Source organism: Meriones unguiculatus, chromosome 4, assembly GCF_030254825.1.
Source record: "Meriones unguiculatus strain TT.TT164.6M chromosome 4, Bangor_MerUng_6.1, whole genome shotgun sequence".
In the NCBI taxonomy this organism is placed as follows: domain Eukaryota; kingdom Metazoa; phylum Chordata; class Mammalia; order Rodentia; family Muridae; genus Meriones; species Meriones unguiculatus.
Window position 1 is genome coordinate 137,398,490 of NC_083352.1, and position 24,504 is coordinate 137,422,993.

A 24,504-nucleotide genomic window follows, 5' to 3' on the forward strand; every position below is an offset into this window, starting at 1 on the left:
ATGTTGGGTACTTTTCAAACTGCTAATTATTTTTAAGTTAACAATATATGAAAGCATACTTAATCATTTTTGTCTGTTTTTCCTAAGTTTTAGTTTTTCATGTATATTTCAACATCTCATTGTATAACATCATCCCCACATTTCATTGTATTATACCATCCCATACACCTGAATTTTTTTTCTCAGTAAACTGTTAAACTGTTTTTCATTCCATGGACAAACTCTAATACAATTTTAAGACTCTTATCTCCAATTATTTCCTGAACTTCCCACTTGAGACACTCTCCCCTATTTTAAACTGGACCTCTAAAACTCTGTGAATATATGAACTCAAGCCCAAGAGTCAAAGGTACTAATTTTTTTGCATGACAGTAACCAAGACTTAGGTTTAAAAATTCTAATATCCTAGTTGACCAGCACAATATGCAGCTTCACAACCACATTTTTATTGACCAAGGCACATGAAAAGCTTTTCTATTTTATTAGCAGATGAAAGCTTTTATTTTAAAGGCAAACCTCTATTATTCAGATACTAGGCAACCATATTTCTAAGATAGACCTTATAAGTCCAAACTCCCCATAGAGCTTCGTGATCCAGATGCTTGATCTGGACAAACTTTACACAGCTGGTTAATGCCACCTGTACAATTAACACCAAGGTCTAAGTATGCTATGTAACACAATATTCAAATGGCTTGAAGCCTTTTCCCTTCTCTCCTGCTGAATGGTCAATTCTCTTTTGCCTGTGGTTTATTAAAAGATGCATGAAAAAGGAAGGGATGGAAAGTATGCGACTAAACACAAGTTTCTGTGCATGTCCAAAACACGAAAGTATTGAGACTAATGGAAGAAGTCATATTAAAATGAAACTACTTCCAAGGATAAGAATTTTTATTGCATTTCAAAAGTCCATAATCAATCCTTTTCTCAACTGCAAGGTAGACTGTTTTCTTAGCGTTCCCAGATCACAATCAGTATTTAGTCTTCCATAATTCATTGAAAAGGAACAGCAAATGATGTGCCTCACTAAGCAATAAAAGTATTTTCTGTAATTAATAAATTCTAGTTATAAAATGCAATAAAACTATACTTCATGTATTTTAAAATTATTCATCTCCTTGAAAATCATTTTTACAAAGCCTATTTTACTGAAATCAAAGTAAGTAATAACAAAAAAACTGAAAAGAAAAATCCCTAATCTTTATTTTTTTGTCCTACATATTATAATTCTGAGTTTCTTTAGATTCAAATATATGCAAGCTTTGAAGATTTATATGAGACTTTTTAAAATACTAATTTGTGAATCAGAACATGTTTTCCTTATTTATTAAAATATCATAAACATTTCTTAAAGTCAACAGGAAAGAGAGAAAATCCATTTTTTAAGATTTAGACTAACCCAATTTAACCACTCATTCTTTTAATGTATATTATTTCTAGCTTCCTGCCACCACAAGCAATCAGTTAACAAACATGTTGCACAATTCACTATGTTCAACCAATGGAAAGCCACACTTTCACTCACCCTATGAAGGCCCTCTCCCTTTTTCTATATTAAGAAGTACCCAGAAGAGACCTCAGCACAAGACTCTTCATTCAAGAAACTTCTTTGAAGACCATATTTTTTGACAATACAGATATACTTATGATTTGAATGTGAAATGTCCCCCATAGGCATATGTGGCAAAACATCTACTAAGAAAATATCTTGTGTATTGTACGCATGCAATACCCGGCAATAAAAAAGCTAATGGCCTATCGCTTAGATGGGAAATAGGAGGTGGGACATCCAGCAGGCAGAAAGGATTCTGGGAAAGAAGCAGGCGCTAGAAATTCAACTGGGAAGATGTGAGGACACATGCATAATACCTGAACACAGGTAACCACCCATGTGGCAAAACATAGATTAGGAAAAATGGGTTGTTTAAAGTTATGAGCTAGTCAGAGAAGAGCCTAGCTATACAGCCTAGATATCTGTAAAATATTCTGAGTCTCACTAGTCACTACTCTGGGCACTTCTGGCCATGAACAAACACCTGGTCCCAAACTCATGACACTGTGTGGAGAAGCTGTGGAACCTGGAGCTTATGCAGAGCCACAGCAGCAGGCTTTGGGGTTTTATGTAGGCTCCAGCAGCTGCCTCAAGTTCCTGCTGCCAAAGACTGAGCCCACTGCCATGCTGGATTGTACTGTCTGGTTCTCCCTCATGCTGTTCCTGTCAGGTATTTGGTCACAGTTCAAAACAGATCAAAACTTATTTCTGCAAGTCCTTAACATAAAAGAAGGCTGAAGAATGAAAGGCCATTACTCAGAATTCATATAACAGTAACTAATTCTGAGGAAGTACAAAGTTGTAAAAATCCTCTTCTGGAGAAAACCTGCCAAACATTATACTCACATACTAAAAAGTTTAAAATGGTTTTTAAAACTACCACACAAATCAATTTATAAATTTTTTTCCATTCATTTATATTCATTTCCAAAAGTCAAGAGAAATTTGTCAAATTTTAGTATAAAATTAATATAAAATCAATCACTCTCTCTAGGAAAGAAGTTTTAAAGAAGTAAGCTAGTATAACACACGTTATGAAAAGGAGGAATATTGGGGCTAAAGGTTTAGGCAAGGATTGGGGATGGAGGAGAAGGAGGGAGTGAGTTACCGAAACTAAGGATGTAAAAAAAAAAAAAATTTAAGGAAACCCACCACTTTGTAAGATAATTCAAAATATTTTTTAAAAAAGGAATATGAACATAGTTAACATATGTGGAAGGAAATTTGATTATTAAATAAAACTCTCAGTGCCGGATGTGAAATACCTGCCTCAAAAGTTACTAGACAGGAAATGTGAAAGACCCCCCCCCCCAAAGCAACAGACTACTGCCATTTGTCTGCCATTTGTTCTTGTTTGCCAAACTAGATGGCAAGACCCTTTTGCTGGTTACAGGACCTAAGGAAATCAACCTAGAAATGGCCTGAAAACTTCCTCCCTCCTGGCTAGCTTTCATAATGCTAGAAGGTGCTATAACAGGCTGATGTATAAAAATCCATCAACAGTATTACTCAGCTATGACCCTGCATGCTAAGTAACAACCTTCCAGGCAAGATGTGCCCAGTGGCGCAGTATAGTATCATGAAGAGTATTCGAATAACCAACCACAGTTTGATTAAGCCTAAGGTTTCTTCAGAGGAAGGAATAGTGCCTGGTACTATAAAGCCAGTCAAAAGCTCATGGCTCGGGTCGTACATCCTAGGGGATCCTTCTACTGCTGTTTTACTAAATGAACATGTTATTAAACTGACTTTTAAATATTTATGATTATATCCATATATTAGTGTTGCCCTCAATCTTGGTGAAAGAAGCTTCTCTCTGCAAAAGTTAGCAGTAATACATAAACTCATAACTGGCCAAAGTGCTGAGAATAAGTGACTATTGAGTGCTTAGCCCTAAGAGGAACAGCAATATCAACATACCCAACTCAAGGTTTATGAAACATCATGTAAGAGAGGGAAGAAAGAAGGTAAAAGAAGGAGAGGAATATTATGAAATGCTATCTCTAGTCATGGCATGACCACTTCACTCATGAACTCCGTGCAGCTATGGTTACTTGCACAAGGGTAAGCCAACATAACATCAGTCAGCATTCCAACAGACAACAATAATTGGATTCAGTGAGTAGGAGGAAGAGGACAATGTCATGAAAGGAGGACAAGCTAGGTGTAGTTGGGAGGAGTGAGAGGGGAGTTGAGGATGGATATAATCAAGATACACTCTTTTACAAGCATGAAATGGTCAAAGAAAAAATAAAAGATAGTCTGTTAGAATGATCTTCTCTGATAACACAATACATTTAGTATTAAAAAAGTGTTAGGGTAAAATATGTAAAAGTAATATAAGGTCTCTGAAAAAAATCTGAATAAAAACAAACAGTGAAATCACAAACCATAAACTGTACACTCAGTATGAAGAAAACATAAACTTAAATTCTATCAAGGTGTCTATGGTACAATTAGAGAACTGATCAAAACATACACAGGACTCATACTTCTTTAGAAAAGTTATTTATTTGTTATTTATTTATTTGACAAAAAGTCACAATTAAGGTTGAACAGCATAAAATTTAAAAATGCAAGAGGAATATATTACAAAGGTCTAGTGATAAAAATACAGACTTGTGTTTCAGGTTTTGGCAGAACTATTTTTATTCTTCTTGGAAGGTCTTCTGAAATGAAAGCCAGCAGCCACCTTTCCTGGAAGACAAAGCAGTGCTTCTGAATGTTCAGGACTGATGACTATACCCAGCAGAGAAACAAGTTCTAGATAGAAGCCAATTGCCTGTTTGCACAAGAAAGCCAGCATGTTTTCTTCAAAACTCCCAAAATTCAGTCATTTTTAAAATTACTACCTTCTTGGTTTGTAATGCTGAATCCAGGAAAATGCAACAGGACTGCATGTGTCTCCCACTCTTTGTGTGTTTTCTCTCAGAAAGTTCACACAGTTACCCACACAACAGAACGCTCCTACCACCCTCTGTGTGCCTTCTTCAAAGGAGTCTTCAATGAGCCTTTCTTCATTCAAAACTGACTGCAAGACGAGATCAGATCAAAGGCTTCGTTTCCTATTGCCCAGCTAGGAATAAATAAATAAGAAAAATGATACAAAATTCTCTCTTTTAAACTATACTTCTTATTCTCTGGGGAAAAAAATGAAGAAACTCTTACTAATATATGTTTTTCTTTTACCTTGGCCAATTTATGTATCCATGCATACAGGTTGTTACAGGTGTAAGTTGTAACTGCCCTAAGTTTGAGAAGCAACTCTCCCTATAACCACATGGATTTCTTATCATCTACAGGTTTAAGAGAATTCCCAATCATTAAAAGTAAAACCTCAAGAGTATCTATAGACATTTTCTACAAAATTCCCTGACACACAGTCAAGAAAAGTTTGCAATATTTTAAGATGCAGTGAGACTAGAGCTATCATAAAAGCCATTTTCTGAACTCTGGTAGCTTAAATCTCAACTACTCTAGGGAAAAATCAAAAAAAGACTCAAAAGAGCTGTAGTTAATTAGCCACTTAATTAAAATGCATAGCTGTGTTAAACACTGCCCTGTCTGAGCAGTAAACCAGGGTGGCAGATGGTTAAGCAACCACTTAACACACCAAAGGAGACCTGATAAAAAGCTTGCTACAATTAAGTTTAAAAGCACCTACCCAGTATAATTCACACTTCTACACATTTTTCACTTTTTTTTAAAGTTATTGATAGCTATTGTTATTAAGTCTGCATGCTATGTACCTAAAATGTTCCTGGTAAGTCTTATTTCCCATTCAAGTTTGGAATTCCAGAACTCTGACACAATCTCCTTTATTATGATGACATAAAAGCACTACAAAAACAAAAACAGAAAGATGCTAGCTTTCATAAAATTTCTACCACTCTTGGAAAAGAACACTGCTCCATTCCAACACTGTGGTCCATCTCCCAACCTCCCCCACAGCACCCACCCTCTTTCTTAAAAAAATAAAATAAAAAATAACTACTATATCCAGTTAAAGCACAGCCACCAAGTAAAATATACAAAAGGAATAATACCTGTAAGACTTTCTTTCCATAACTTGTCTCTGGCAAGGATCCGCAGGTTCTCTCTTCCATTCTCCACCATTTCTCCAACCATTAGGGATGCATCCTGAATGATGGTGGAGGGTTCAGAAGTTTATAGTAGATGTGGCATACTGAGACCAAGGACTATATCCATTTCCTCACACAAAGAGTGGAGCCTTTCAGGCAGGCTAGGGTACCACCTTCATACCTCTGTGATTATTCTCATACCGTCATTCTAATCGTGACCAATTCCTACATTAAACCCAAAACAATCCAACAAAATAAGCCTCAGAATCCTGACTATATAATTCTCTTGGATTTTGTTCAAACCAAAACCTAAGCCAAAAAATTCTGATTGTCTATTTTATCCTAACAATGCTGGGGGAAAAAAACAAAAACAAAAACAAACATGTTTAGTTAGGATTTTTATTTCTATCATTCATTATTTTAAAATATATATTCTGACTCATTTCCACAAAGGGTGCTAGAGATTATACTTTGTGAGTGAGTCAACAGTAGCCCACACCTGTACATCCAGCACTCAAGAGGCTGAGGCAGAGGGACTGCTATAAGCTAAAGTCCAGCTACATAGCAAATTCCAGGCCAATAAAACATGAAACCCTGTCTCAAGAAAAAAATGCTTATTTTAAGGTATTCTTTACATATATATATCATACATAAAATACATATGCAAAAGAAAATTATTGATCATTCCCACAGTAATACTCCATAAAAAAATACTCCATAAATGTGATAATATTTATTAGTGTTACAAAAAGATAGGTTTTTAAGAAGTAATGGGAAACTAAATTTTATAAAGAAGCCATATGTTTGTGATTACATGCAAGTATTAAAGTGCTCTAGGACACCACTGCCATCATCCTCCTTTTTTAATCCAATATAACTTTTACTTCAATTTTTAAATAAAAGTATTCCTTACAGAACATTGTGTTAAGAAAAAGGAAAAACATTCCTTTTGTTTCTCCATTGTTTTTCTCAAAACACTTCAAAACACTTGCCTCTCTCTTGTGATTATATGGACTTGCACATAATTTTTGACCACAAGTATCATGTTATCACACTATTTTCACATCTTGCTTCTTCACAATATACCTTGGCTTCTTTTCGTACGAATTCATTATCTATATTATTTTAGTTAGTATTCACCTAATTCATTGGCCACTAAGAATTTTTATTTCTTATTACTAATTTTCTTTTCTGTTCCTGTCTCCTCAGAAGACTGAAGTAGCTGATTTCTATGTCCCAAGTCACTTGATTCTAATTCAACTTTATTTCTATATTGACAATTCAATTTCCAATCCTTCCTTTGAAAATTTTAAAATTAGAATTTTAGTTTCTGGAAACCCCAACATATTGCATCTTTCAAAAAACGCTGATTGGCTGGGCAATGGCGATACACACCTTTAATTCCGGCATTTGGGAGGCAGAGGAAGATGGATCTCTATGAGTTTGAGGCCAGCCTTATCTACAAAGAGAGTTTCAGGACAGCCAGGGCTACACAGAGAAACCCTGTTTTGAAAAACCAAAACCAAAATGCCTGATTGACTATTTTATACTAACAATGCTGGGGGAAAAAAAATGTTTTAATTAGCATTTCTATTTCTGTGAACACCAAGGCAAAAAGCAAGTCGGAAAGGAAAGGGTTTATTGCAGATCACAGTCCATCACTGAGAGAAGTCGGGACAGGATCTCAAGCTGGGCTGGAACCTGGAAGCAGGAGCCATGCAGAAGCCACAGAGAAGTGCTGCTTACTGGCTTGCTTCCCATGGCTCAAAAACTTTTCACTTTTAATTATGGTTTTCTCTATTCCTCTCATTCAGCTTGCTTTGCCTCATCAAGGAATTTTCTCAAAATATGTACCCTCTTTTACTATCAGTGCTGTGCTTGTTACTCGGGGCTGTGCCTGCTACTCGGGGCTGTGCCTGCTACTCGATGCCACTCTGCCTTGTTTGATTCATTTTTGTCCACAGAGACAGAGTCCCGCTACGTCGTAGCTCAGAAAGTCGTAAGCTAACCATCCATCTCCCTGCCTCAGGCCTGCAAGTGCCACAATTACAACTGTACTTCCACACCTCACTTTTTGGCCTTCTCAATCATATTTAGTTCTTTCATACAAATATGGGGAAGCTGGGTGAACAAAGTTATTTGCTTTCTTTCAACAAAAGCCTCCTCAAACTTCAACAAGCATCTCATGTACATTCTCCTGCACCTCTATACAGGAATTCTTTGCACTGCACACTACACAGCATAGTTTCCCTTAACCTCCAGCCCACTTACATTCCTTGTAGCACAAGTCGTATTAAATCATCTATAATTTAATTCTCCAATTATCATTTTTCTTCCATGCCTACCATTTCGTTAGGTTTTTGTCACATCAGAAAAGTTTCATTATTTTACAAAATGCTATTTTTGTTACATGTTCTATTATTTCCTTCCAGAATTCCTGTGTCTCTCCTAATAATTCAACATTATTCTATTTAAACATTTTTCATATGATGTTTAACCATTTTTGCTACTTTCTACAAGAAAAATGAGTTTGACTGTCAGTGTCACTTTTACTACCTCTTTTTGCTAGGGGTAGAACCCAAGGCCTCAGTTCATGAGTGGCAACCAATCTTCAACTGAGCTACATCTCTAGAGTTCCTCTATTTTAAAAATAAAAAATTATTATATACTGTATATATATATAAAAGCAGTATATATATAAACAGTGTATATATATATATAAACAGCATAAAGAAATACTTACTGTATAGCTATGTACTCACTGTTGAGCATAGGGAAAATTTTTTCTTTGATGACTTTTTTCCATTTTTTTATTTTTATTAATTACAGTTTATTCACTTTGTATCCCCCCTGCAGTTCCCACCCTCCTTCTCTCCCAATCCTACCCTTCCTCCCCCTTCTCCACCCAGTCACAACAATGGTCCAAAATTACAAACAAACAACAACAATAACAAAAAAGTGGTGGGGAGTGAAAATAGAAAGTGAAAAAAAATGACAAGCCACACAGATAAGAAATATATATTTTGTTCTGTCAAGGTCTGTCTACAGAAATCAAAAAACAATGCTAAGGTGTATGAGGTGTAAACAGGTATACAGACAGGTGAGTCATTTCCCTAAAACTGTTTTATTACTAATATGAATAAAATTCACAATGGTTCTATCACCAAGTAAATCCTATGAAAATTTTCTGTGCTTCCAGAAAAGTCAGGTTTGCAGTATTTTACAAGCAAATCTCCAAAGGAAAAAATGCCATGGTGCCAATCAGCATTATAAAGGACTAGCTGACTTAATGTAATCATTTAGTTAACAAAATAAGCAGAATGTTCATCTTCAGCTAGTTGCTGTTGAATGCTCACAGGTGTTCTGATCACCAAGATGTACTGCTATGCCATACCAACAGGAGTCAGAAAGGGAACAGCACTAAGCACAAACTTAGATTGGCTTAGAATTACAATCTCACAGTCAGCAAAAGCACCTTAGACAACCTGTCAGTCATCAACCATACAGAAATTGATTTTACTATGCCTGACTGATTTTAATCCAGAACCCCCTTGGATTATTTATTTCAAATGACAGAAAGTGCACTTTCAGGAGTTGATTCCACATGAGCAAATTAATTTCCTAAAATTGTTATTTTGTTTTTCTAAAATAAGATGTGTAACTTCAAACAAATGTTCTAAAATGTTGCCTTGAGCCCTTAAAATAGCTAGTCACACATCTTAACTACCACATATAATCATTTCCCAAAACAGACATCAAAATGTACTAAAAATAGTCTAATAACTTTCAATAAACAATATTTTTATTAGACTAGATATCACTAGAGGGAAAAATCCCCAAATATTAAAATATAAAAACTGCACCATCAGAGCTGTGCCACATGACTTTAAATCCAACACTCGGGAGGCAAAGGCAGGTGGATCTCCATGAGGTCAAGGTTTGTCTATACTGTAAGTTCCAGGCTAGTTAGGGCCACATAAAAGAAGCCTGTCTCCAACACACACACAATTTTAAATTTCTATTAAAATTTAATTTATAATATATTTCCAATTCCAAGATTTATCTTAAAGCACTTTAACACTTCTGAGGGTGGCAGGTGCTACAACACAATTAGGGTAATTATTGTTGCTACTGAAGTTGTGTTAACGGTTTTCCTTGCTTTTGTGATAATTTAGTTATCATTTCTGGAGATATAAGTCATTTGCAACCTCTCAGCACTCAGACAACAATTTATTTAATCATCATCTGTGAAAAGGATATTAACCCCACTCATTTGCTGAAAATATCGGGGAATACCAACATTAAATCTGCAGAAGAGATGTATAAATGGTTTCAAGGTACATTTTAAGAGTGCTGTATCACTGATTCTCTCAGCCCCACAGAACACCGTCCTATGGGAAAACATGCACATCAACAACTAGATAAAGGAAGTCACTCAGCACACTGTCTCTGAAGGTCAAGGCTTCTTAGGAAGGAGTACCTTACCCAGTTTATTCAACTGTCCTCACGCATGTTCAAGGGAATGTGACAAAGGGAATAACTGAGTAAATTCAAACGTGCTTGGAATAGAGTCACAGAGACATTTTGTTTTATATGTTTACTGAGACTGATAACTTTTAAATAACGCACAATAGTTTAATTGGCTTGTTTTTCCTCTTTAATGGAGTATAAAGCAATAGTGTATTCTGTAACTGTTTTCAACAGAATACGGTTATTGAAGACGCTGTGTGAGCGCTGATGTTGTACAACTGCTAATTACACTAGCTAGTTTTCTGACTTGCTCTCTTCTTGAACATGTAACTATACTAAACTTTTCAGACTCTGATGATCAGATATGACTTGATATTTGCTCTACGATGTGAATGAAACTCACATGCACCACTGCCAGGCCTTTACTCCTAAATGACATCAATATGTTCCCAGAAAGACATGATCTACTAAAATGTGGGGCTGAAGAATGAGGAGCAACAAATATATTACCTCAAACAGCAGAAAACCTTTGACCAAATCCAATCCTCTTTCACATAATTAAGCATATTCAGTAAACTAGGGTTAAAGAGGAATATCCTAAACATAACAGAAATATACAAATTTCAGAAAATTAACATAATAGAAATATAAAAATCCACATATAACATCACATCTGATAGTGAAAGAATAAAAGCATTTTCCCTAAAATCAAATAAGACAATGACGTCCACTTTAACTACTTCTCATTAACATAGTTCTGAAAGTTTTAGCCAGGGTAAGTGTACCAGATAATGAAATGAAAGATATCCAAAGTGGAAAAGAAGTAAAATTCTCTCGGTTCACAGTGATTAGAGAGAGAGAGAGAGATTAAAAACATGATCATTAGCTTGAATTCAGAAGAGCTGCAGGATACAAAACTACATACAAGTATCAGTTACATTATAAAAATAATCATTGAGAAGAAAATTATTAAAACAATTCCATTTACAATGACCTGAAAAAGAACAAAGCTAAATAACCAAGGAGGTGAAAAATTCTACACAGAAAACGAAAATAACTTATTTTAAAAATTAAAACCAACGTTAAGTAAGCAGAGACATACCACTGATTGACAAAGACAAAATATGACAAAGATAATATTGCCACCCAAAGTGATCTACAGCTTCAGTGCTGTCTATATCAACATCCTGAGAGTGTTTTTGTAAAAGAAAAAGAAAAAAGAAAAACAATCCCAAAACTCACATGGAATCTCAAATATCAAATATCAGATACACCTAATCATGACAAAAAAAATCTCACATTTCATGATTTTAAAACTTACTACAAGGCTACACTAATCAAAGCAGTGTGATTTGTGTGGTTTTGGCATTAATCCAAATTTATAGATCAATGAAGCATTTTAAAGCTGATTTTCAAAAAGGGTGCCATAGCTGGTCAATGGTCTTAAAAAGAAACACTTTTAAATAAAAGATACTGGAAAACTGGATATCCATATGCAGAATGAAATTGGACTTTATACCATACACAAAAACTCAAAGTTGATCAAAACCTAAATGTAAGACAAAAATCCAAGAAACTCTTTAAAAAGCAAAGTTTTCATGATATGTGATTTAATTTCTAAGACATGACTCTAAAATCAAAATCCTGACACATGAGACAAAATGGATGAATCTATGGTGTTATAATCAGTGTAACAGACCCAAAACTAAAGAGAAATACTGTGAAATTCTACTCACATCAGATATCTACTTTGTAAAGATGTGAGTTTAGGCTTCTCTATTACACAGTTTAGATTACATCTGTCTCTCATATATATATGTACACATATATGTGTATGTATAACTTATTCCTGCTTTTCTCATAGTTTTTCCTTGTTTACTGTTAGTGGGGTGACAATGAACAAGGTAGCGCGGTTGAGAATTACTGGGACACGTTGTGTCAGTTGGAAGAATATGATCAGAGTATATTCTTTTTTGGGGGGGAGGGGGGATATATTTTTTTTAATTTATTATTTTTTATCAGTTACATTTTATTAACTCTGTATCCCAGCCATGTCCCGATCCCTCATTCCCTCCCAGTCCCTCCCTCCCTCCCTCATCTCCTCCCTGCCCCTTTCCAAGTCCACTGATAGGGGAGGGCCTCCTTCCCATTCATCTGACCCTGTTTTATCAGGTATCTTCAGGACTGGCTGCAAAGCCCTCCTCTGTGGCCTAGCAGGACTGTTCCTCCCTTGGGGGTGGGGGAGGCCAAAGAGCCAGTCATTGAGTTCCTGTTAGAAATAGTCCCTGTTCCCCTCACTTTGGGAAACCAATTGGTTACTGAGCTACCACAGGCTACATCTGAGTGGAGGTTCTAGGTTATATCCATACATGGTCCTTGGTTGAATGTCAGTCTCAGAAAAGACCCTGTGCCCAGATATATTTGGTCCTTGTGGAGCTCCTATCCTTTCCCCATCAGACTAACTCCCCTTCTTTCTTATGATTCCCTGTACTCTGCCAAAGGTTTGGTCATGAGTCTTTGCTTTGAAAACACTGCTAGTTAGAGTCTTTCAGATGCACTCAGTAGACTCCTGTCATACGTTCAATGCACATCCCCTCTGTCTTTCTAAACGAGGATTGATCATCTTACCCCATGTCCACTCTCTTGATTATCTTTTTTAGGTGTATAGATTTCATTATGTTTATCATATCTTATAGGTCTATATAAGTGAGTATATACCATGTTTGTCTTTCTCCTTCCGGGGTATTTCACTCAGGATGATCTTTTCTAGATCCCACCATTTGTCTGAATATTTCATGATTTCCTCCTTTTTGATTGCTGAGTAGTATTCTTAAAACTGTCAATGATTTAATAAAAACACCATTTTTTGAAACAATTTTAAAAGAACAAAAAATCAGAAACAATGTAGACTAGACGATAGGAACAGTAGCTGAGTGGGGAGGGCAGATTAGGAGTTTTGTTTCACATACAAATTTTCTATTTGGAAAGATGGAAAAGTTCTGTACCTGGATACCAGGGATGGCTACACACACTGTAAATTCACTTAATGCCACTGAATTCTACACTCAAGAGAACTACAATGGGACTCTTTCACTATGCCAGCAGCACTGCTAAAAAGATTAAAATGGTAAATTTTATATTGAATTTTATCACAATAAAAATTAAGTAATTTAAAATCTTACAAGAGTAGACTGGGAAGCTAGAAACCTCCCCATCACTGAATACACACATGTGTGTGCACATGCGCACACACACACGCACACAGACGTGTGCATGCACAGAGAGAGAGAAGGGGGAAAGAAACACACACACACAGTCAATTAATCCAAGAATGGATGAATATATTAGAAAATGAAAGGATACAGAAATAAAAAAAAGGGTGTTTCTCAGACACAAGAAAAATATTAAAGAAGAGACATATCTGCAAGAAAAAAAAAGGGAGATGGGTTATTTTAATTAAGCAGGAAGTGTATGGCATTCTCAGAGCCTCTAAATCATTATATGCACGATTATGAAATTATCACCATTATACTCAAGTTTCTTTATGTACTTCTCAGTCTTAAAAACCTTCCAGGTTTTCTGAGGCATGTATATGGGAACCTCTCTTAAACTGCACTCCTTCTCTATGCTGTTACTTCAATAATTCAAAGCCTTGTAAATCAAAGACTTAAGTGAAAGTAAGCTAAACTTCAGTTCTTGTTTTTAATACAGAAAACAAAACCAGTAATTAAATATTCCATAGAAGAAGACAGTCATGAAATTCATAGATTTAAAATAAATAAGTAGGGTGTGGGGCACACATTATAAAGACTCACACAGGAGGACTGCTGGAACTGGACATTTGTTCTCTTTGTACAAAATTATACACATTGGTACCATCAACCAGTACCAATCTCGGGTATCTGTTTGCACAGAACAATGACTATTTAAGTAAAATTCACATTTACTATGAAATTCACTTAATGTATAAAATACAATACTATATATATATATATGTGCAGAATTTTTCATCTAAAACCATAATTGTAAGCTATCTTTAATGTATTTTTAAATTAAGATTTAAGATTATTATTGGTTTGGTTTCTACATTTCAAGATGCTTAACATAAGAATAATTCACTTAATACTTGGTGATACATCTGCAGTGCACAATAAATGTTATTTACATGTTATCAAAATCAACAAATAGTTTAAGTAGAGCAGAGGAAAAGCAGAAACATATTATGCTTTGTGAATTCCTACAGAACTTCATATTCCTTATCTTCTCCACAAATCAAATGATCATACTTCACAAATGTCTGATTCCATGAGTGCTCAAAGCTCCACAAGAACATTACCAATAGGAATTTCAATGTGTTCAGTTACAGTTACCATTTATTTTTAAAATATTTGGAAGCTATTCAAGGTTATTCTTTCAAGCACTACATTCTGTCTGTAGTCACAGTTGGCTTTGAAGAAAATTAACCAGCTCTGCAAAGGACTTTAAAATGATGTAATAGTCAAATAACTTCCCACAGTTGAATATGAAGACTCAGTAATGCCAAAATGAACACATTTAGAATGGAAACCTGTTAAAAGTGCTATTGCTGGACGTCTTAAAAATCCATGCAACAACTCAACTTAAACTGTTACCATTTAGATTTACAGAAGCTGAAGTCGTAACAACATTAAATACTACAAAATAACAATATGCAATGCACCTAACCCGTGAATTTGCATCCTTGTATATAAAAGTTAAATATAAAAGTTAAATAAAATCTTACCTGGCTTATTAAAAAATAAGATTAGAAGTGGATGAAAGTAGGGTAAGATCCTATGTAGGATAATGATTAATTATTAGATTGACTTTTAAAAGTAAAAAATCAGGATGAGTAAAATAGCTGGAGTAGAAGTTGGAAAACTATTAGGGTACACAGATTTTTAAAGACTGTTAAATCTCTGAAAGATTATAGTTAAGAAAAGATGAAGGGCTAAGGGTGAAAGAAAGAAAAAAAAACACACAGGTATAAGGGAAATGTGAGATGTGGGAGAACAGTATCACAAAGAACACTTTATGTGAGCAGAATAGGGAAGCAAGCAACAGTCCTGAAACCTGAGTAATAAAAACACAGGCAAAAGTTGTTTGTTTGTTTGTTTTTTTAAGTATCTGTATTCATTTCATCATCATTATTAATTACAATTTATCCCTGCTGTAGCCCCCTCCCTCATCTCCTCCTGGTCCTACCCTCCCTCCATCTTATGTCCCTCCCCTAGTTCACTGATAGCAGAGGTCCTCCTCTCTTCTATCTATCTGACTCTAGCCTATCAGGTCTCATCAGGACTGTCTGGATCCTCTTTCTCTGTGGTCTAATAAGGCCACCTTACCAGGGGCAGGTGATCAAAAAGCAGGCAACTGAGTTCATGTGAGAGCTGCCCCTGCTCCCCTTACTCCCTAGTAAGGGAGCACATGGAGACTGAGCTGCCTATGGGCTACATCTGAGCAGGGCAAAAAGGTCCTCTCCACAGTCCTCGGTTGATTCATCAATCTCTGAAGGACCCCCTAGACCCTGGATTTTTCGGCTCTGTTGGTCTCCTTGTGGAGCTCCTGTCCCCTCCAAGTCTATCTTCCCCTTCTTCCACAAGGTTCCCTGCACTCTTCCCAAAGTTTGGCTATGAGTCTCAGCCAAACCAATCTTCTTTGGTACTCTGCTGGTACTCATCTTTCAGAGGCCATCTGCGGTAGGTTCCTGTCCTGTTCCCTGTCTTCTCCTACTTCCAATGTCTATTCTGTTTGTCCTTCTGAATAAGGATTAAGCATCTTCCCTAGGGTCCTCCTTGTTGTTTAGCTTCTTTAGGACTATAGATTTTAGTATGGCTATACTACAAGGCTAATCTCCACTTATAAGTGAGTATTACCACGTTTGTCTTTCTGCTTCTGGGTTACCTCACTCAGAATGATCTTTTCTAGTTCCATCCATTTGCCTGCAAATTTCATGATTTCCTCGTTTTCAATTGCTGAGTAGTATTCCATAGCGTAAATGTACCACAATTTCTGTATCTATTCCTCGGTTAAGGGATCAAGTAATCCAATTTAAAAAATGGAGTACAGAGCTAAACAGAGAATTTTCAATAGAGAAATACCAAATAGCAGAATCTGGATTCATTTCTAAAGCTTTTATTCCCATATGAATCTTTAAGAAAACATGAGAGGTGGGAAGAGAAAAAAGAATGAAAATATTAATGGGCAAATGTATTTACCATTTAGTCACCTCACAGGACACCATCTACTGTGCAAAAGGCACTATGCCAAACAACCAGGGATACAAAGGATATTGCAGGCAATGCAGTCCCTATTTTCATGGTAATTGCAGTGTCATGATAAGTGAGACAGACACTTATCAGATAACTTTATTATTGACTACATAGAGCCAACTGTTATCATCATTTTATGAAAAGGAACAAAAAGTTCCAAAAAGTGAGTAAAGAAATACTTTGTGGGGAATAAGTCTTTCAACTTCAAGACTTTAAAGGTGACAATAATTATGCAGGTGAGATAAACAGTGCTTCCTCCCACTATTGGAGCCCAATACTAAAGCACAATATACTCAAGAAATAGAAAGGAAGATGGCTATATGCAAAGATCAAGAGAACAAAAAAGCAAAAGCTCAAAGCATAAAGGACTTCAAAACATTTTTATTTTTCTTTTGTTTTTAATGCAGATTTTGGTTATGCAAACATCTATTCATGTCTGCTTTCAGAATAAAACAGAGTGATCTTAGTTACAGCAAATGTATATTTTAATTTTTTAATATTTCATAAAATAATATGTACAGGTGCTTTGCCCTCTTGTATCTCTGTGTACTGTGTGCATGCAATGGCCATAGAGGCCAGAAGAGGGTGTGGAATCCCTTGGAACTAGAGTTACGAATGATTGTGAGCAGACCACAATCTGAGAAATGAACTCAGCGTTTCTGCAAGCAGGAAGTGCGCTCTTTAAATGCTAAGCCATCTCTCTAGCCCCAAAATGAAGCGTTTTACAATCAAGTTAATATTAAGACCATTAACAAAGAAAAAATAAAATCACTACACACTCAAACGATCTGTTTTGTTTTGTTCAAGACAGGGTTTCTCTGTGCGGCCTTGGCTGTCCTGGACTCACTTTGTGGAGCAGACTAGCCTGGAACTCACAGAGATCCACCTGCCTCTGCCTCTGCCTCTTTGAGTGCTGGGATTAAAGGCATGAGCCATCATGCCTGGCAGGATCTGTAGTGTTTTGATGTGTTTTTTTCTGCTTCTGAAGATTATTTTAGTTTCAAAGCATAGTGCTCAAACTGAATATAATCTAAAAAGAGATCAACACAGAGAGATTAAAAAAACAAATTTAATCTTTCTCATTTCTTTCTAATTTTTAGATTTTTATCAATTCCATGCTGTTTTTGTTTGGTTGGTGGGTTTTGTTTTCATTTATTTGTTTGTTTTTTCAGACATTTCACTGTGTGTGCCCTGGTTCACCTAAAACTCACTTTGTCAATCAGCCTGGTCTTAACTCCCAGGTTTCCACCTGCCTCTGCCTCTCCCTCCTAACAGCATTAATTAAAGCATTCTGTTTTAATACCATTTTCCCAACTATTTGGTCATTTTCAACTATATCCAACATTTAATAAAATACTGTAGTTAACACCATAAAAGTCTGAAACAGTGTTTCATTTCTTTCTATCGTTTTGTGTATGTGCATGCATGCATATGTGTGTGGTGTTCACGCATGTTTGCTTCAGTGCAGGTGCGTGTGTTTGCAGATGCTAGAAGAGGTTCACAGCTGGCACTGGCTGCCTTCCTCCTCTCTACTTTATTTACTGAAGTGGGGACTCTCAACTGAATCCAGAACTTGGTGATCAGCTAATCTAGTTAGCCAGTTTGCTCTAGGGACCCCTTGTACCTGCCTCCCAAGTACTGGGGTAACAGCCACCATGGCTCTGGGTGGGCTCTGGGTCAGCACATTTAGCAGAGCAAGAACTTTATCAATGGCCCATCTACACCACTTCTCTTTTCTTACAGTCATTCAGTTAAAACCAAAACTTCTGGGGTCTCCTCTCCCCTCCCCTCCCCCTTCTCATGTTCCTTGAGTCCTACCGAGAGGGGTTTTATGACTACTTCTAATTTGTGGCTTTTTGTTCCAAGGCCTCCCATTCCCTATGCAGTGCTGGGTTGTGGATCTCTGTATTGGTCACCTAAGCGCATCTTCCTGTCAGATATTTACATTATTATTCTTCACAGTATCAAGCACTTACATTATGACTAGAGTCACAACATCAGGAACTGTATTAAAGGGTTGCAGCATTAGGAAGGTTGAGAAGTACTGCTCTAGGGCTTAACTACAACTACTATGAAACAGAAAGGAACCAGTTTAACGATACAATGATTCAGCCACATGGGTGAGGGTGAAACTCACACATACAGTGTATTCAAAAATAAATTATAATCAGGAAGAAAAGGACAGAAATAGAACTAAATACAGATTAAAATTAACTAAGATTAAATATAGTATTTTACATATTTGTGTGCCTGTGTGATAGAGAGGTATAAAAGTGTGTGTTTGTGTGTGTGTGTGTGTGTGTGTGTGTGCATTTGCATGTGCAGGTTCCTTCAGAAGCCAGAAGGAGGGCATCAGGTCCCCTGGAATTACAGTAGGTTTGAGGAACTCTAGTCCTCTGAAAAATAACAAGCACTCTTAAATTGCTGAAACTCTCTCTTCAGCACCTTTTGTTTGGATCTTGATCCAGATAAACCAGCAATACAAAAATCAAGCCTCTGTAAGAGAGTGTGGTAATTTAAATGAGAATGGTTCCCCCTCCCCCATTGGCTCATATGTTTGAAGACCTGGTCTCCAGACGGTAGAACTGTTTGGCAAGGATTAAAAAGTGTGGCCTTGTTAGAAAAGGTGTGTCACTGGGGATGGGCTCTGAGGCTTCAAAAATTCGTGTCACTTTGAGTTAGCATTTGTTCATGCATACTCTCTTCTTTCCTTCCTCCCCAATTCCTCCCTTTATCTCTGCCTCTTTTTTTCTTCTCTCCCTCCCTCCTTCCCCTTCTCCCTCCTACCTCTTCTTCTGGCCTCTGCAGGCACCTGTGCATAAGCAAATACACATACACACACAAAACACACACATACACACACTCACTCACTCACTCACATACTTTTCTCCCCTCCTTCCTCTCTCTTTCTCTGCCTCATGCTTATGGATCAGTCACAAGCTCTTAGCTACTGCTCCACTACCATGCCTGCCTGCCTGCTGTCATGCTCCCTACCATGATGATCATGGACTCTAATCTTGGGATCTATGAACTCCAAATTAAACGCTTTCTTTTATAAGCTGCCTCGGTCATGGTATCTTATCACAGTAAGTAACTAAAGTAACTAAAACAATGGGAAAATGAACATACTAATTGGATAATTATTCTAATGAATTGCTAATTTTCCATGATAATGTCTCTTAAAGATATATATAAAGGCATATTTATATACACCTATGACTAAAACTAATATAATATATAAACTGTTTGAAAATAGCCTCAGAGTAGTAAATATCCTCATACACTAAGATACTGTCGCTATAGTGTCCCATTAAGCCATACCTCTCGGTACTAAAGATCTATTTCTAAAGTATTTTATTAGCATATACCAATTAGACATTTTTTAATTTTTAAATAATGTTTTTATTAATTCTTTGAGACTTTCAGACAATGTATTTTGATCATGTTGGTCCCCTCCCCCTGCTCCTCCCTGATTCACCTCCTTGCTCATTCAATTCTGGTTTTCTTTCTCTCTTTTTTAAAACCATCAAGTCCCGTGTGTCCCCACCAACTAACAGTGGCTGTGGCACCTGCCTTGGACTACAGTAAATATGCCATGGGTGACACCACTGAAGAAAACTGTCTTACCCAGGAGCCATCAAAAGCCACTAGTTTCTCAGCGAGGGAAGGAACTCATGCCCACCTCCATGCTGGAATTTTATCTGGCTTGAGCTTCTTCAGTCCTTATGCATACTGACACAACCACTGTGAGTTCAGATGTGCAGCTGCCCAGTGTATCTAATTATACACGTAGAATTTTACTATGACAGCTCATGCATATTTACCAGTTAACTAAACATCTTTTAAGGTAGCAAAATAGTAACACTGATATTTTATTATGACTTAGTAGGAAGGAGATGACAAGAAGAAAGTACATATGAAGAATGTATAAAATCTGTACAATGTAAAATATTACCAAGTATCAGTAATATAAAGAGCTGTTACATTTGAGGCCAGCCACCAGTTTCCAGGTCACAACAGACAAGGGCAAATAACATTTCAGATGTCACATGTAAAGAATAAAACACGTTTAATAGAGATATAATTCAGATCATATCACTTAATTCCCCATGGAATACATTCCGGTTCAAAAACAGCATAACAGGAAAAAAGTAATACATAAAATAACTGTGAATCACTTATAAATTATAAGCTCATATTTGGCATACAGGCATACATAGTGTCATGTAAAGAAAGAACATGTCGGGAGTTATTCAATACATATTTTCTAATTTGGCAGACATGATTTTTAGAATTTGGTATTCCTGAACAAACCAAACTGCAGCGAATTCTGAAACAACATTCTACCACACATGGTTACTTCCTGGCTGAATCTTTTTTAAAAAGTTGCCAGGGCCAGTGAGAAGGCTCAGCAGTTAGAGGTGCTTACCATCAAGCACGGCCTCCTGAACTGCATTCCCAGAGCACACATAGTGGAAGTAGAAATCTGGCTCCTACAAGTTGTACTCTGGCCTGGATACATGGGCTGTGAGACTAAAGTAACTCCCTCCCACCCCCCCCCACACACACGTGCACTATATAAATAAATAAATGTAGTTTTAATTTTAATAAATAAAAAAAAACAGAAATAGCCAACAAGAACAGCAAGTTCCTAAACAGAAGAGATCGGTTCCAACATGCATAGCAGCCTGAATATCAGCTGCTGCTCTTTGAAATATTCCAGCAGCAGAGGACTCCACCTCTATCCCAAGAGACCAAATTTTTTAAAAGGAACATCATGTACCATGTCCTTAGGTACAACAGTGAAAGTAATTAGATGAAAGAAAAAAAGAAAGGCAAGGAAGATTTGCTAGGCAGAGAGCTAGGTATTAAATACCAGTTGCTTATAAACAAAAGAGTTACCTGAGACCTATGCAAGGAGAGGCAGAAACGCCCTTTTCCTGATTTCTGGCCCTGTACTCTTGCATTACACAGCACTAGCTTCTCCTTCAGTATCTTAATGAGACAACTGTTGAACCAACTTGCCTTTATTAAACGCCATGGGCAGGAGATCAGACATGAACATCCTAGGACACCACTAAACCTTGAGGTGAACTCACCATCCTAGCTACCCATTAAAAAGATCCTCTCACTCTCGACTTAACAAGCTTTGCATTTGTTGTTGCAGTTGTTTGTTTTCTAAGTACCATGTGGCTATGTACCCTAGGCTGGTCTTACAGTCATCATATACCCAAGCTGTCACCACACCACACTGCCTTTCAAGAGAGAAAAGTGTCTAAAATTCAACCCTATCTGTGTTCCTTTTACAAACACCAAAGCTTACATTAGTTGTTTTTCTCCACAGATTTTGTTCCATACTTGGTTTTCATTTTCTGATACCAAGGTACTCTGACCCTGCTTACTGCCATCGATCTAAGGATACGACCTGTAAAATGATTCTTTCAAGTCCACTTCATAAGGTAAACCCCTTGCTCTGAAGTCTAAACTTCACATCAAGATCAGCACCAATGACTATCAGTTCTGAGAGAAGTATATCAAACATCAGTTAAATGTATGATTTCCTGTTTCGAAACTTTAAAAAAAATCTTACTAAAATATAATTACATTCTTGCCTTCCTTTCCTTTCCCCTCCCCAACCCCTTTTCTTCCATCTCCCTGACAAATCAATGGCCTCTTTTTCTTTGGAGATTATATGAATATATATTTTTTCATCAAATCAAAGCATAAATATATATATTATATAATACATAAATATATAAATACAACTTGCTGAGTCAATTTAGTACTGCATGTGTATATACAATTTTGGGCTGACCACTTGATATTAAATGACCAATTTTCATGTACCCTTTTATGCTTAAAAAACTGTCTACACTCTAATACAATATAGACTTTCATCAAATCAAAAAGACTAAGTAAATTTTGTCAAATGGTTTTACATATAGACATACCATAGCATGTAAGATATATATCCTCTAAAGTCATCTGAAATGTTATTGTTTTTCTGTATTGCATACTCTCTTAACCATATGCAATTTTTAAAATAACCTAAAAAACATCCAACAGAAATGAAACTAATGCAAGCTCAAAGTGCCACAACACTGATGAGTAAATCTGTACAGCTTTTCTGTTAAGATCTGCTGCAGAAGTTTTTAAATAAAAAGGTACCTGTGAAAGAGCACTGTACTGTGAACGTGCTATATTTCAGAACACAAATGATGTTACCATGCATTCCTGAGCTTAAGAAGTATGTGACAGATAGCTAAAAGCAAGCAAACAATAATTTCAAAAAGCAAACTAATAATTTCAAAAGTACTTCATTTGTGAATTCAGTTATTCATTCTGTCAACCATTATCTTACAAACCATCAACACATGGGAACAGCAACTGCCTAAAAATCATTGAAAAACTTACCATCATTTTGGCCCTTGCTCTTCATCTCCTCCTTCCAGGATAGAATGGTGCTCAGAGGAACATAGTCCCTTAAGTATTCTTTGCGTCTCTCCTCTAAGGTCATCTTCAGCAAACGTTCTTGCAAAATAAAAGCAGAATCTCCATTTGTATTTAAATTTTAATCTTGGGAATTACTGAATACATTTATGAATATTACTCATGCTACACTAACCAAAGACTTAAGGAGTACCAAAATGCTATCAAATGATTTCATATTTGAGGGTTAAAGGGAGTCAAATTAATTCCACAGGAGCAAGAAACATAAACTCAACGCCGGTCGAGACAACGCTGCTAAGGCAGCTCAGGAAACAAGTAAAGTCATTTACTCTTCCCATCAGCATCTACTAACACAGAGTATGTGACAGTGTACATTTAGAGAACTCAGGAATCACAATTCTTCAGTTCACAGGGCAAAGGAGCAAATAAATACGATACAAAATAGTATCAAGTCAATAAAATGCAGACTGCTGAAACAGGTATACCCAAACAGCAGGAGCGTAAGAAATATATCTTCAAAGCTGTTTCCTCAATTTTACAAAGCCATCAACAATGACATTGTACTCTCAATTCTGTAATAGCACTATGGTGGTAGAATATACACACTTTAAATGCACACCTTAATTTAAGATAAAAATATAAAACAGTATCTTAGAATTGCAGATGCCATTTATAAAGAGCTCACTGGGTACTGAGAATTCCTGGTGTTTGTATCACTAAAATAATTTTTATAATAAGACATTATTAATGAAGCATAGTTTAGATTCTTCCCATGAAGAGGTAAAAAGTAAGGACATTTCAACAAATAGAACAATAATAAAAACAAGGAAATATAAACAGCTTAATGAAACTGTAAGGTGTTATCTAGAGAGGAAGGACAACAGAAGTGAAAAGCAGACAAATTTAAAGTAAAGCTGTACAGGGACTTGTACAGCATGGTGTGTCGTTCATCTTCCTTCTATGAAGAAAACCATAAACTTAAAGGTGATTGTGAATATTTTGGTATGTGATGATCCACTAGGAAGCAGAAAATAATGTAAGTCTATTTATTTTTAAGCTAAGATATAAAATTTTAGTCCTAAGGAGAAGGAGATGAGAGGATAGAAAACAGTAAAGAATAAAAGAAAAAAAATGTTGAATTTGACAACAGGTTTAAGGGAGGATAATAAAATAAAATCTAGTTGTCAGCAAGGTTATGAATTCCAAGTGATACAGGGAAAGAACTTTAAAAATATGAGGAAAAAACCCTATCAAGTTCTACAGGAAAGTCAGAGAAAATAATATTTTACAAAGCCACTCTCTTATCAAGTAGGTGACTAACAGCACTGAAAACACAGTAGTGGTTAATAATCTGGACTATAACCTAAACCATTACATAAGTCTGTATGGTCTTTGACCCGTCACTTCATCTCTTTAGGTTTCAATTTCTTTGGGAGATAACTAGGCAGGTATTATCGCCAACTGCTAGGCAACTAAGTAAAAAAGTCAAATGACTCGTGTAATGTCCCAGAGCTTGGAGAACAGTACTAACCAGGATCGAAATGGGACAGCTGCATTTAAAGCTTGACCCTACATCACTTCATACAATTTTCTGCTTCATGAGTGGTGAAATGACGTAAGGCATCTAAGGCATTAAAAACAGCACAGCACAAAACAGGGC

The 24,504-nt window shown here is 36.3% G+C and overlaps 1 protein-coding gene across 17 annotated transcripts in view; it reads right to left on the reverse strand.

Moving 5' to 3' along the window:
* Macrod2 (mono-ADP ribosylhydrolase 2) overlaps positions 1-24,504 on the reverse strand; it is a 1,947,949-nt gene that overhangs the window by 1,894,408 nt on the left and 29,037 nt on the right. For all 17 annotated transcript variants that reach the window (XM_060383167.1, XM_060383164.1, XM_060383165.1 and 14 more), the window contains exon 2: positions 22,809-22,925. In XM_060383167.1, coding sequence (XP_060239150.1) covers positions 22,809-22,911 — 103 coding nt within the window. In that variant the 5' untranslated portion in view covers positions 22,912-22,925. The remainder of the gene's footprint in view (positions 1-22,808; positions 22,926-24,504) is intronic.